This window comes from Primulina huaijiensis, chromosome 17 (genome assembly GCF_012295235.1).
Source record: "Primulina huaijiensis isolate GDHJ02 chromosome 17, ASM1229523v2, whole genome shotgun sequence".
Lineage (NCBI taxonomy): Eukaryota > Viridiplantae > Streptophyta > Magnoliopsida > Lamiales > Gesneriaceae > Primulina > Primulina huaijiensis.
The window spans coordinates 1,968,007-1,981,137 of record NC_133322.1 but is presented as its reverse complement, the minus strand read 5'-3'; the positions used below and the strand labels follow the sequence as shown (position 1 = coordinate 1,981,137).

Genomic DNA, 13,131 nt, shown 5'->3' with positions numbered 1-13,131 from the left:
CATTTCATTTAATTATTTTTTTATTGTTAAAAAAAACAAATTCGTAACTAATCATTGAACTTTTTCAAATACTTAGCTTTACTTGCGAAATACCTAATTTCAATTTTAAAATACTCGATTTGATAAATGAGATACTCAGAATTGGTATAAAAATACTGGATATTCTAATATGCAACGTAAGTTCACCAATTGCTCGCATTTCCATCTAAGATGCATTTGGATGACATGTTCATTTCATTTAATTATTTTTTTATTGTTAAAAAAAATAAATTCGTAACTAAGCATTGAACTTTTTCAAATACTTAGTTTTACTTGCGAAATACCTAATTTCAATTTTAAAATACTTGATTTGGTAAATGAGATACTCATAATTGGTATTAAAATACTGGATATTCGAATATGCAACGTAAGTTCACCAAGTGCTCGCATTTCCATCCAAGATGCATTTGGATGACATGTTCATTTCATTTAATTATTTTTTTATTGTTAAAAAAAACAAATTCGTAACTAATAATTGAACTTTTTCAAATACTTAGTTTTACTTGCGAAATACCTAATTTCAATTTTAAAATACTCGATTTGTTAAATTAAATACTCTGAATGAGTATTAAAATACTAGATATTAGCATATGCAACGTAAGTTCCCCAAGTGCTCGCATTTCTATCCAAGATGCATTTGGATGATATGTTCATTTCATTTAATTATTTTTTTATTGTTAAAAAAATAAATTCGCAACTAAGTATTGAACTTTTTCAAGTACTAAGTTTTATTTGTGAAATACCTACTTTTAGTTTAAAATACTTGATTTGGTAAATGAGATACTCATAATGAGTATTAAAATACTGGATATTCGAATATGTAACATGAGTTCACCAAGTGCTCGCGTTTCCATCCATGATGCATTTGGATGACATGTTCAAGGACTTTTCAGCAGCCACAAAGCTTTGAAAGAGAAAAAAAGCTTAGAGCGAAGATTTGAAGATTTCCGGACGATGTTCTTTGAGAGAATAGCCCGTGATAGGAACGAGTAGCATAATCCGTGGATTTACAATTTACAGAGAAATATGAAGTCGGATACACGTCGATAATCATAGTCCAATAGGTCGAAAGCTATGGGATTTAATAAAACGACGTGCAATTCACAATTGATAAATAATTAAAGAGATTTAATTACTTCACTAAGTTGAATTAGTTTGGCATAGCTTGAGAGGGCGTGTTCAATTGGATATGAAATCTCGTCGAAAGCTTAGATAATTGTCGAATGAATTAATTAGATTAGCGATGGGTAGGTAAACCGAGATTCCCAACAAATTCTTTTCTCATTGAACTTTAATCAATCATTCTAGCTTATTTATTTCATCATTTAATCCTTGAACCATTTCATTGAGTTTTTATTTAATAATCGTAGTAGTAAACAATCATCTGAAGTATCGCCACTAAAAATTGAATAACTGAGAATAATAATTGAGAAATACAGTCCTTAGACAATGAAAGTTTTGCTCAATCACTAAGCATGGAACATTTTGACATCGTGCACTTGCGATTATTGAAAGTCCATGGCTATATTATTACTTGACATCGTGCACTTGCAATTATTTCGAGTTTGAATATTGTTAATTTTTACTAAGAATTTTACAATGAAAGTTTTGCTCGATCACTAAGCATGGATTACATATTCATCTTCTTTAATATTTTTTTTGTTAAAAAATTCTCAGATAAGCATGAAATTCTTAAAGTACTTAGTTTTACTTGAGAAATACCTAATTTTAGTTTGCAAATATTTGATTTCGTAAATGAGATACTCACAATATGCATTAAAATACTGGATATTCGAATATACAATCTTTCCATGGAAAATTCATTAGGATACTTATTCATATCATTTAAATGAATAAACATAGTTCATTATTCATCATGGTAATCATTCATTATATGCATCAATATTCTTTCATTATACTTATTATCAAATTTTATTTTTCAAAGGGTAAAATCAATTATCAGTGGAATCTAATTATATAATACTTGTAACAATTTAGGTATCACATTTTTATTTCACGGATCTCATCATCAAAGGAAACTCAATATTGACGTCAAATTATATAGTTTGACACCATCAAATAATCGAATTTGAGTATTTAAATGGTAAAATCAAGTATTTGTGGACTCATATCAGGCATTATTTGTATTAATTTAAGTATCACATTAGATACTTCTCACGTAAAAATAAGTATTTTAAAATTTCAATACTTAGTTGATAATTTGTTTTTTTTTACAAAAAAAAAAATTAAATAAGATGAATATGTCATCCAAATGCATCTTTCAAGGAAAGATAAACACTTGGTGAGCTTACGTTGCATATTCGAATATCCAGTATTCTATTATATATTATGAGTATCTCATGTTCCAAATTAAATATTTGCAATATCAAATTAGGTACTTCTCAAATAAAAACAAATACTTTAAATTTTTTATGATTAGTTGGGAATTTTTTTTCTTTTACAGAAAAAATATTAAATGATATGAATATGTCATCCAAATGCTTATTCCATGGTAATATCAATACTTGGTGAACTTACGTTGCCTATTCGAATATCTAGTATTTTAATACATATTGTGAGTATCTCATTTACGAAATCAAGTATTTGCAAACTCAAATTAGGTACTTCTCAAGTAAAACTAAGTACTTTAAAATTTTCATGTTTAGTTGAGAATTTGTTTTTTTTATTATTATTAAATGATATGAATATGTCATCCAAATATATCTTCCATAAAAATACCAATATTTGGTGAACTTACGTTGCTTATTCGAATATCCGGTATTTTAATACTTATTATAAGTATCTCATTTACAAAATCAAGTATTTGCAAACTCAAATTAAAATACTTGTCATTTAGGGAGTAAAATAAAGTATTGATATACTCGAATTAGATATTTTTTGTACTAATTTAGGTATCATATTTTAACTTCACAAATGACACATAAAAAGTCACTCAATATTACTTGAAACTATATTTTTTATATCCCAAAATAATCAAAATCGAGTCTTAAAAGGGTAAAATCAAGTATATGTGAAATCAAATTAGGTAATATTTGTACCAATTTAGGTAGCACGTTTTTTATTCACAAATCTCATCATCAAAAAATATTCAATAATATTTTCAAATTATATATTTTGACATACTCAATCGAATTTGAGTATTTAAAAGGTAAAATCAAGTATTTGTGAACTCGAATTATGTATTATTTGTATTAATTTAAGTCTCACATTTTTGCTTCGCGAATATTATCATCGGTGTCACTTAATATTAACTTCAAATTATATTTTGGCATCCTCAAATAATTGGATATGAGTATTTACGGGGTAAAATCATATATTTATTTACTCTAATTAGATACTATGTGTACCAATTTAAGTATCACATTTTAACTTCACAAATGACACAATCAAAAGTCACTTAATATTACTTGAAACTTAAGTATTTTCTTACACATTTGAAGTATTCAAATAGCCAAATCAAATATTTGGAACCCGAAAATAGGTATTTTATCGAACAAAATAAGTAATTTTTCTAATTCAACAATGAGTGAGAAACTGCGTTTTTTCAAAAATTAGATGACATGAATAAGTTATGTTAATGCATTTTCAATGAAAGTACCAACAATTATTGAATTTATTGTGATAGCTCGAAGATCCAGTATTTTCTTACATATTTGGAGTATTCAAAGAGTAAAATCAAGCATTTAGAACTCCAAAATAAGTATTTTGTTGGTCAAAATAAATACTTAATCTTATTTCATGTTGAGTGATGACCTATGTTTTTTTTAATAAAAATAAAATGACATGAATAAGTCATCCTAATGCATTTTTCATGAAAGGACCAACAATGACTGAATTTATGGTGAATACTCGAAAATATAATATTTTTTTATATATTTGGAGTATTCAAAGAGCGAAATCAAGTATCTGAAACCACATAATATGTACTTTGTATGTCAAAATAAGTATTTACTTTTATTCCATGATAATTGAGAAACAATATTTTGTTAAAATTATATTTTAAATGGAGAAAAATGATATAATTTTTGTGGATAAAATAATATATTTATTTAAATAATAAAGGGTAAAAATGTAAAGTTTGCTTTATGGGTAGTTAAAACTAAATGTATAGATTTTTCAGGTACTGATTTCTAAGAAATAATGGCTAGGTACTGAATTTTAATTCAAACATTGACAGAGTTATTTTTTTGAAATTTACCGATATTTTAAAGTGACCACAAATATTATAATAAATTATTACGGTGAAATGAAAGTTTTGTTTCGAGAAAGACACTGCTGGATATCACGAAGTTTCCCAGGACAGTGACATCGGAATCATATACACTTCACTTTTCAAAAGTAAAAGGTAAGTAAAATATTTTTTTTTTCTAGAATATGAAATATTTTTTTTAATACAAAAAAATGTTGGTTTTTTTTTTTTTTTGGTTAAATTACGGTGGGAAGCATCCTCCATTCCGCATGGGTCAAATACGTAAGATACACACTCATTCATATATGTATAGCTTCGACTCCCAAAACGTTTGACCATGCATACTATCCAATGAACATTATGATATATCTATTACTATCGAATTAAAAATGTGACATGTGTATTTTTAAAAAAATACTTTTAAAAGTGTATTTGAAGTTAAACTTATATATACTAATTTTACAATTGTAGTGTTGTAAGTGTATTTGTAACATGTATGTTTTTTTTATTGATTATCTTTTTGAAGATGATAATGTATTCGTAACTTACTCACATACGTGAATGAATTTATTGTATCTTAATAAAATTAGGTAAACATAAAATTTAGTAATATGAAATGTTATAATTAAGAGACATGAAATCTTGTCAAGAACATTAAAGATAAAGTTCACTATCAAAGAAAAAACAAATCAAATCTACAATTTGGTGACCACTGTCGTCACGTAATTGGATATTTATAGAACAAACAAAAGTGAGACCATTTCTTCAAGTGTTGGTGTATATAATTAACGAACTCACTTCACCGGATTGCTTTCAGTCGATCTCGGTGATATGCTTGAGCAGCAAGACACATGTTGTTGCATTAACACATTCTACCCGATAATCTGAAATTATTTTATCTAATTAGACCGTGTAAGGACTCTTGAATGATACATTTAAGGAATCAATGATAGAACTATGATTGATTTATGAAAGACAAAATTGTATTATCTGACGCAAAACACAAAACTTCAAAGTGAGAAAAACAATACTGACCTCCCGAAACAATGAAGTTCAATACTGATTTCAAGACAGACAAAAGTTCAATATTCATTAGTGTTTTAAGCCATATAAATAAAACATGATCAAAATAAAATGCATTTTTTTTGCATGTGTTTTGGAGAATCAACATCTGTGACATCTTTTGAGTGTTTGAACTTGATTTTTACCGAAAGAGCTATTTACATACCGCTCAACTTTGCCGTGCTTATTTATCTTGCATGGTGTAGTGAATGCCAATTGCTCATTTAAAGTAAAAAACTTGCAACAGGAAGGAGCAAGTCGTTTTTTTAGGAGAATTTTTCATCTTTTTGCGATTTTATTTTTTATTTTATTTTTTTAAAAATATTTTACCATTTAATATTTTAATTTAATATAGGCATAGGCGTAAAACCCTTGCGAGGTGGAACTTTCAATTGTTCGAAAATGGCCGCCTTGATCTCCGAAACACTTCCGAAATTCACAGCCGAAACTCTAAAAGCTGCGGCCAAACTGTCTCAGCGCTGTCACATCGTCCCCGTTCATCTACGCTCTGCCATTGACAAGTACCTCCAAGGTAAGAAAGCGAGAGCAGAAAAAGTAACAGGTTTTCCGGATGTGATTGTTCCAATCAATTTTTTTCCCCTGTTTAATTTTCCATGTTTCATAATATTGTTAATTTATTTACTTCTGGGTTCAGTTTTGTTTGGTTCTATTTTTTATTTTTGTTATAGATCAAGAGGTTGTTCATATGAAGAGGAAAGTGTTGAGCTTGTCGCAATCATTCAATGCGATTAAGGAAGCGAACTTGCTTCTTCCAGCATCGACCTCGAAGGAGCTGGTGGAAGACCCGCTCAAAGCCAATGAATGTTCACAGAGGTGGAAAGTTAAGTCTGCTTATGGGGATACTGGCCTTAAATATCAAGAAGATCAGGCTATCGCTTATGTTGCTGCACGCATGCCTGCTGTATACTCTGCTCTTTACCGCGTACTCAGTGAGGTATAAAAGTGAGTGTACATGCGAGCTTGGGCACTACTCTGTCTTTGTACATATTAATTTGTTATTAGTTGTGCAAGTCTGACCTCTTCGACCCCCCAAAAATATATTTTTCTGGTTCAGGAATGTAAATTCCAAGGGTTTTGTTACTATTTAGCGAGTGTACTTACCGTTCCTCTGTATTATTCTTTCTACCATATATCAGTCTTCAAATGTTTTTCAGAGCGATGCAACGTGCTAATGTACTTTTGTATGTCCCGTGTGAAAAATAACTGATTATGTTAAATATTTATTGGGAAAACCATGCCTCTCAGGGGTAAAAAATCAAAAGTCACTTGATGTTTATAAATCTCTCTGAGGGGTGCTTGATATTGATTGATATTCACCCTCCAGAATCAGTGAGTCAGAATCGCAGAGCTTGGACTTTTTTTAGTTGTGTATATAACTGAATTCTTTTTTCAAGGGATTTTCGTCAAATTTTTCTTGAATGTAGAGAAGTGAAAATGATTTTTTGCGTTCAAATGAATTCCCAGGTGAGAAGAAGGGTTCCTGATTTTGTTCCAGCGAAAGTACTAGATTTTGGGGCAGGAACCAGTTCAGCATTATGGTGAGCATTACGTTTTATTTTTAGGAATTCAATGATTATGGATGAGCTAAAATTGTGGATATATTCAAATTGAGTTAGGGCATTGACGGAGGTGTGGCCAGGGTCATTGGAGCAGATTAACTTGGTGGAGCCGTCACAATCAATGCAAAGAGCAGGACAGAGCCTGATGAAAGGTGGTATTATGATAAATAGAATTGTGATATTCTGAATGACAGTTGCCATTCTTGTACATATGGTACAATTTTTTACTTTATTTCTGTGTTGCTATCATAGACTTGAGGTTATGGGTAATGCGCGCTTGAGTGTGTGTTAAAAAATAATTAAGCTCCATATAAGTGAGATAATTCTCACGATAATAGATAAATGCAATGCCGTTAGTTTTATTTAGTTTTGATCACTCAAAAATTAGAGGAAGCATCATTTGAGTAGTATTTACCTTCTGGTTGATATCTTATACACGAGGTTGTACTATCATTCTGCAATATTTTCAAAGACGCTCCTTTTTCCACTGTACCAAATCTTTATAATATAAAATCTGAGTATCATTGGCCGATTCTTATTTTCATATTGGTAAAATCGCAGGACTACAAAATTTGCCCCTGATCCATAGCTATGATAACATCCAGTTGTTGACTAAGCATATTAACAAGTCTGGCAGGCAACATGACCTTGTTATTGCTGTAAGTATCTCAACAGACCTTATTGTGTGTTAAGTGACATTGGGTACAAGTGAAATGAGTTTGTTACTTGTGGAAGACATTTTTTTCCGCTTCTCCTTTTCTACGAATTATGTGAGCTTATGTGGTTAACATCTCACTGTTTTGGGAAATTGGGTGAAGTCGTATGTGCTTGGAGAGATACCATCTGTGAAGGACAGAATTACCCTAGTGCGCCAACTCTGGGATCTCACTGGAGATATCCTGGTAATGTTCTAAAACCAATTTTTTAGCATGTATATTCCTCTTAGTGATTGCTAAGTCGGTTTTTGGATTATACCCATTTATTCGTAATATATTTACTTCTACTCTCATCCATATTTGTTGAAACCATCCTTTTTATGGGTTTGTTGACACAGCCAAATTTTGGAGCTGGCTCGACAGCAAAATATTTAACTTACACAATCAATGTGAAACAAATTGAGTCACAAATGGGAAAATGTTTGCGTAGTGACTTCTCTGGCATATGGATGAGGATAGAGAGAGATTTGAGGGCATTTAAGAATAAAACTAAAGATGCAAAGTCAGGTGCCTTGTATGCATTTAAATTAATCCTAGAAGCTCTAGTAGAGGCACGTGTAAATGGGAGGAATTAGCCCTTCCTCTTATGTTGTCTTCCTTTCCTTCCCTCCCAGTTCTGTCTTTAAAATGGTGTTCTGTTTTGTGAGAAATTTTTTTTATTGCGAATATAAAATTTTCTGAACAATCCATGGGTTTTGACACAATTAAGACTCCATTATGAGCTATTGGGTAATCAACAATTTTTCCCAAATTTGCAAGGCAGATATCAAGTGGTGCCTGTCCAGCCAAGAAACAACCTGATATGAGCAATTGTGGATATTATACTATTACGCATTCAAGCATATGTGTCCTTCATGTAACTAACTTGGTTGAAGAATACACCACATTTATTCTGACCAGGATGATCCACTGATGATTTCAGCAAACATGAGGAATTTTGCAGTTTACATGAGATATATGTGTCACGTGTTATGGAAAGTTCTCTCGATGACTTTCATAGTCAGAGCTCCTTTTCTTCAAAGTCTGCATTTATTATTGATGCGCAAAAAGTTGAATTTCATACCTTTTTAAAAAAGTTGAATTTCAGAGGGAAAAAAATTGCTTTTTATTTTGCTAATCAATTTTTTCTCACGAGTTACAGATTCTGGTGGAGCCTGGGACACCACAAGGATCAAGTATCATATCTCAAATGCGATCCCATATCTTATGGATGGAGAAAAGGGTAAAATCTCTAAAATGTTCAGTTTCAACTTTCAACTACTGGTGTTTGAATTTCATGGATTCTTCTTTGTGCTATTCTTCTTAAAATTTAATCTGGTTTTCTATTTTTATAGAGAAATCGCAAATTGCAAAATGCTGCCAATAAAGCCTCCAAGGATCTATTGACACTTAAAACCGGTGCATTTATAGTTGCACCTGTAAGTTGATGGTTTTCCTCATTCATAAGTTGCACTCTATTAACTTAGAACCGGCAAGTTCCTTGTGAGTCTAATGGATCTCAAAACTTTTTTTACGCTGTTGTTTAAAATTGACGACGGTGTTGCAGTGTCCTCATGATGGACCGTGCCCGTTGCAGAATACAGACAAATACTGTCATTTTGTGCAACGCCTGGAGAGGACATCATCACAGCGATTATACAAGGTTTTTGTCAAAACCGCACTCTACTGCTATTCCACACATGGACACTCAGTCCGCAGCACAAAGAGATGTAGACTTTATGTAATTCCTAGCGTGCGTAGTGAGACAATTTGAATACTTAATTGATAAATCATTTTAACACTTCACGTCAAATGCCCGCTTTGACTTCATCATTTTTTTAATATATAGTTATCTAAATGATGTTAATGAAGGAGTCTGTAATCAATTGATTTTATGAACTGTTTATCTTAGAGTTTTTGTCTTTGCCTTTATTATGTAGCAATCCAAGGGTCCTCTACGTGGCTTTGAAGATGAGAAGTTCTGTTATGTTGCTTTCAAGCGAGGATTACGACCAAGGTTATTATAAATTTATAATTATTGCTTGAGCATAAATAATAAATTTATATTCAATATAATCATAAACACGACCGAGTCTACTCTCTAGCTCTGAGTGGGATGTCATATGTAATATGATGGACACTTCAACACAATCATCTTCAAATCATACTTATGAGTGGTGTACCAAAAATATATTCATGCTTATATTTTGTGTGGAATCAGTCTGGTGAGTGTCAGATGTCACCCCTTGTCTGATTTAAAATTAATTCTGGCATACGAAATTTCACTCAAGGAAAAGGGTGATAGATATTTCAATTTCTTTGTACATCATACAGTAAAATTTATTGTGTTGTACTAGCAGCGCACACAATATAAAATGCTCTAAACTACTTTGTTAAATGGTCTTGTAAGAAGAAGAATTCTGTGTTTTTATGTTTTGGCTTTGACTAGAGAGTGAATTTTCTTAGACTAAAGTATTTGGCTTCTGGCCATTAAATTGTATTCTCGTGGGAATCTTATTCTCATATCAGCTTGAAGAGACTGTTTTCTTGTTTATATTTTACTGCATTTCAAAATAAGATGAATTCTCTGCAACTGTGCTATTGAATCCAACCTCATCAAGTTTGATCTTATTCCCCTTGAGTTTTGGAGGACTGTTATTTCTGTTAGTTTTATTAAGCACCTTTGACATTACACAGAGATTTGTGATGGTGTGATTCCTGTGTTTGATGATTTCTTATATGGCAGATTTGTGGGTTTGTGGATACGTTAGATTGCCGCACTATGATTTTGTCTAAATTGAGAAGTTCTATCCCATCTACTTAAATTCACCCATATAGAAAACCTTTTTGCCATCTCTATTTCACATCAGTTTATTGTAAATCACCTTAATGCATCTTAGATAGTTGAAGGTCTGTCTTTATTTGTTTCATCTTTGGGCTGTGAAAGCATGGCTTAGCATTCTGGAATGACTAGCATTGGCTCTGTTTTCTAGAACAAATCAAATATCAGTCTCTATTTTAAACCAATAATGTGCCACAAACAGCTTGATCTATGCTATCTTAGTTAAGAATCAATATTTTCATTTCATTTCCTAGTTGCTATCCAAGTGAAATGTGGTAAAGACTCAAGAATATATTCTTAATTTTCTCTTCCATCTCCCAGTGAATGCGTCGTGTTCCTCATTTAATTTTACGTCTATCTGATAAATTAATTGATTATCTTGAGCAGAGAACCTTGGCCACTTGATGGTATGAAGTTTGATACGTTAAAAGAGATGCATGCTAAAAGGATACCTGAAGATCTAGAGAAGGATGTTGGTGAGTGTTCCAATTTTTATATTCGAATTCTAGTACTTGTGATCATCTCATGCTTGTTCTATGCCGATTTCTATCCTCTGAGGAATACTGAGTAAATTTTGAATTGTCGTTCCAGAGAGCCAACTTTTCACCCTAGAAGGGCAGAATGATCTGTATGAAGCAAATGAGAAAACCGCTGTATCTGATTCTAATGCGTCGGAAACTGATTCATTAGTGGAGAATGATGATGTAGAGGAAGAATACGATGAGGACAAACCTGGAGAAATGCCTCGTGCCGATCTTGGAAGTGGGTGGGGAAGAATCATTTATATGCCATTTCGAAGGGGTAATCGAGTTGAGTTGGATGTGTGCCGTTCAACCAATGGCGAAGGAACAGAAGGCTCCTTTGACCGTGTTGTCATCACGCAGAGCAAGAATCCCACTTTGCATCATCAAGCCCGGCGATCAATTTGGGGTGACTTGTGGCCTCTTAGGGGCGAAAATTCTCAAAGGTTTTACATGTAAATAACATGCAAAAGCTAATAAGCTATAATCTTCTCATTGCTAGTACAAAAAATCCTATTTGTACTAGATTTTTTAATACAAGAATTTGTACTAGATTTTTTATGATACTCTTGTATTAAATTTTTTTACATCCGCTTCCTATCCAAGAAGGTGCAAGTGGATGTATATGGCTTTCAGCATGTTCTATGTATTTTGTTTCTTTTTATTTATTATTATTGTTATTATTTCTATTTGGCGTTTGAGTTACCAAAATTCAAAGTTCAAACATCACGTGCCAAGCAAATGTAGTGGTATACATTTCGTTGGATAAATTATAATCATGTACTTATGTTATTTTGATCAATTTTAGTAATTTTTTAAAATAATATAATTAAATGATCAATTTTATTATTAATTTTTTGTAAGTACGTGGTTAAAAAAAAATTTAACGAGATATACGGGTATTTGACATTGTATTTGTGTCTTTATAATTATCCTTAGTGATATTAGTTAACTTTCCTGGTGTTTTCATTTTCATGGTTTAACAGCTTATATATTTATTTTTGTGTCAAATTTATTTTGTCGACGACAACACTTTGCTGATATTGGTTTGGATCTTCAACAGTATTTTTTTGGGGGAAATATATGGTAAAAGAACAGTACTGATAAATATTAATAAAATGTACTTATCGTGTATGTATTCTTATTTGAGAATGAACATCTTTATGTTCTGAACATCTTTTGCGTGCTTGAGCTTGACTTTTATCTAAGGAGCTGTTTACATTCCGTTCGACTTTGCTGTAGTAATTGATGTATATTTATCTTGCAGGGTGTAGTGAATGCCTATTGATCTATCCTTTGCCATTGTAGGGCCCTTAGCTCCTAATCGTTATTACAATGCAATTTGATTAGGGTTAATTAATTACAGCGGAAAACGAGTTTAAAATTTCTTTACAATGAGCCCAAAATATGCTATTTGAATACTAAAAATAGTATTTCATCTCACATCATAAAACATGCCCACACATAATTAAAACAACTCATACAACAACAAATCATATCCTCGGGACATACCCCGGTATATATAGATACATAACATATATACTGGGAAAGACCACGAAACCTCAACTCAAACTGTGACTCCCTCCAGAAGTACCATCTCCGGTCTCCTGATATCCTGGAGTACCTGTCATTGTCCACATACAAAGACAACAACAGCCCCGTCTGGGGTGAGCAAAGCTCAGTCTGAAGCAACCACAATATATACCACAGATATCTAAACAATGATATATGATATGCAATGCATGTATGTCGTGGAGGTATCAGGTCAAATGCCCATCCACTGAGCACATGTCAGAATCAATCGAATCGCTATCAAATCAATGCTCGAGCTTGCACACCGGCCTCAATCAGGGATAATCGTATGATAGCGTCGACAAAGCGCCATCAAATCCCAAATCTCAATCAAATCATCGGGGCCACTAATGTCTACGCTTTAAGGGTCATGTAATACCAAACATAGCATCGTGTTCACAAACCCCAGAATCAAATCAAATCATATCAGGGTATCCAAGGATCATAGCTCAACGTGCATGTCATGTATGCCACATAAACTCAACAAATAAGGCATATATGCATGTAATCTCAATCCAATCAATCAAACATATATCATATAATACAGATACCTGTCGTATGTTACCCGGTCGCAACATACCTCAATTCTTCGTTCCAGTCGATGTAGCTT

At 32.0% G+C, this 13,131-nt stretch overlaps 1 protein-coding gene across 1 annotated transcript; it reads left to right on the top strand.

Moving 5' to 3' along the window:
* The first annotated feature begins 5,660 nt into the window (after window positions 1-5,660).
* LOC140963414 (rsm22-cox11 tandem protein 2, mitochondrial-like) lies at window positions 5,661-11,634 on the top strand. Its single transcript, XM_073422728.1, has 12 exons — window positions 5,661-5,843; window positions 6,001-6,266; window positions 6,797-6,870; window positions 6,949-7,043; window positions 7,453-7,550; window positions 7,710-7,793; window positions 8,749-8,829; window positions 8,942-9,025; window positions 9,154-9,249; window positions 9,527-9,603; window positions 10,816-10,904; window positions 11,020-11,634. The coding sequence occupies exons 1-12, from the start codon at window positions 5,714-5,716 to the stop codon at window positions 11,406-11,408; spliced, it is 1,563 nt and encodes a 520-aa protein (XP_073278829.1). The 5' UTR covers window positions 5,661-5,713; the 3' UTR covers window positions 11,409-11,634.
* Window positions 11,635-13,131: the final 1,497 nt, after the last annotated feature.

Coding starts and splice junctions, on each gene's coding strand:
- LOC140963414 (XM_073422728.1), top strand. CDS start 5,714: ATGGCCGCCTTGATCTCCGAAACACTTCCGAAATTCACAGCCGAAACT. Junction 5,844..6,000: donor CATTGACAAGTACCTCCAAG/GTAAGAAAGCGA, acceptor TTTTTGTTATAG/ATCAAGAGGTTGTTCATATG. Junction 8,830..8,941: donor TCTTATGGATGGAGAAAAGG/GTAAAATCTCTA, acceptor CTATTTTTATAG/AGAAATCGCAAATTGCAAAA.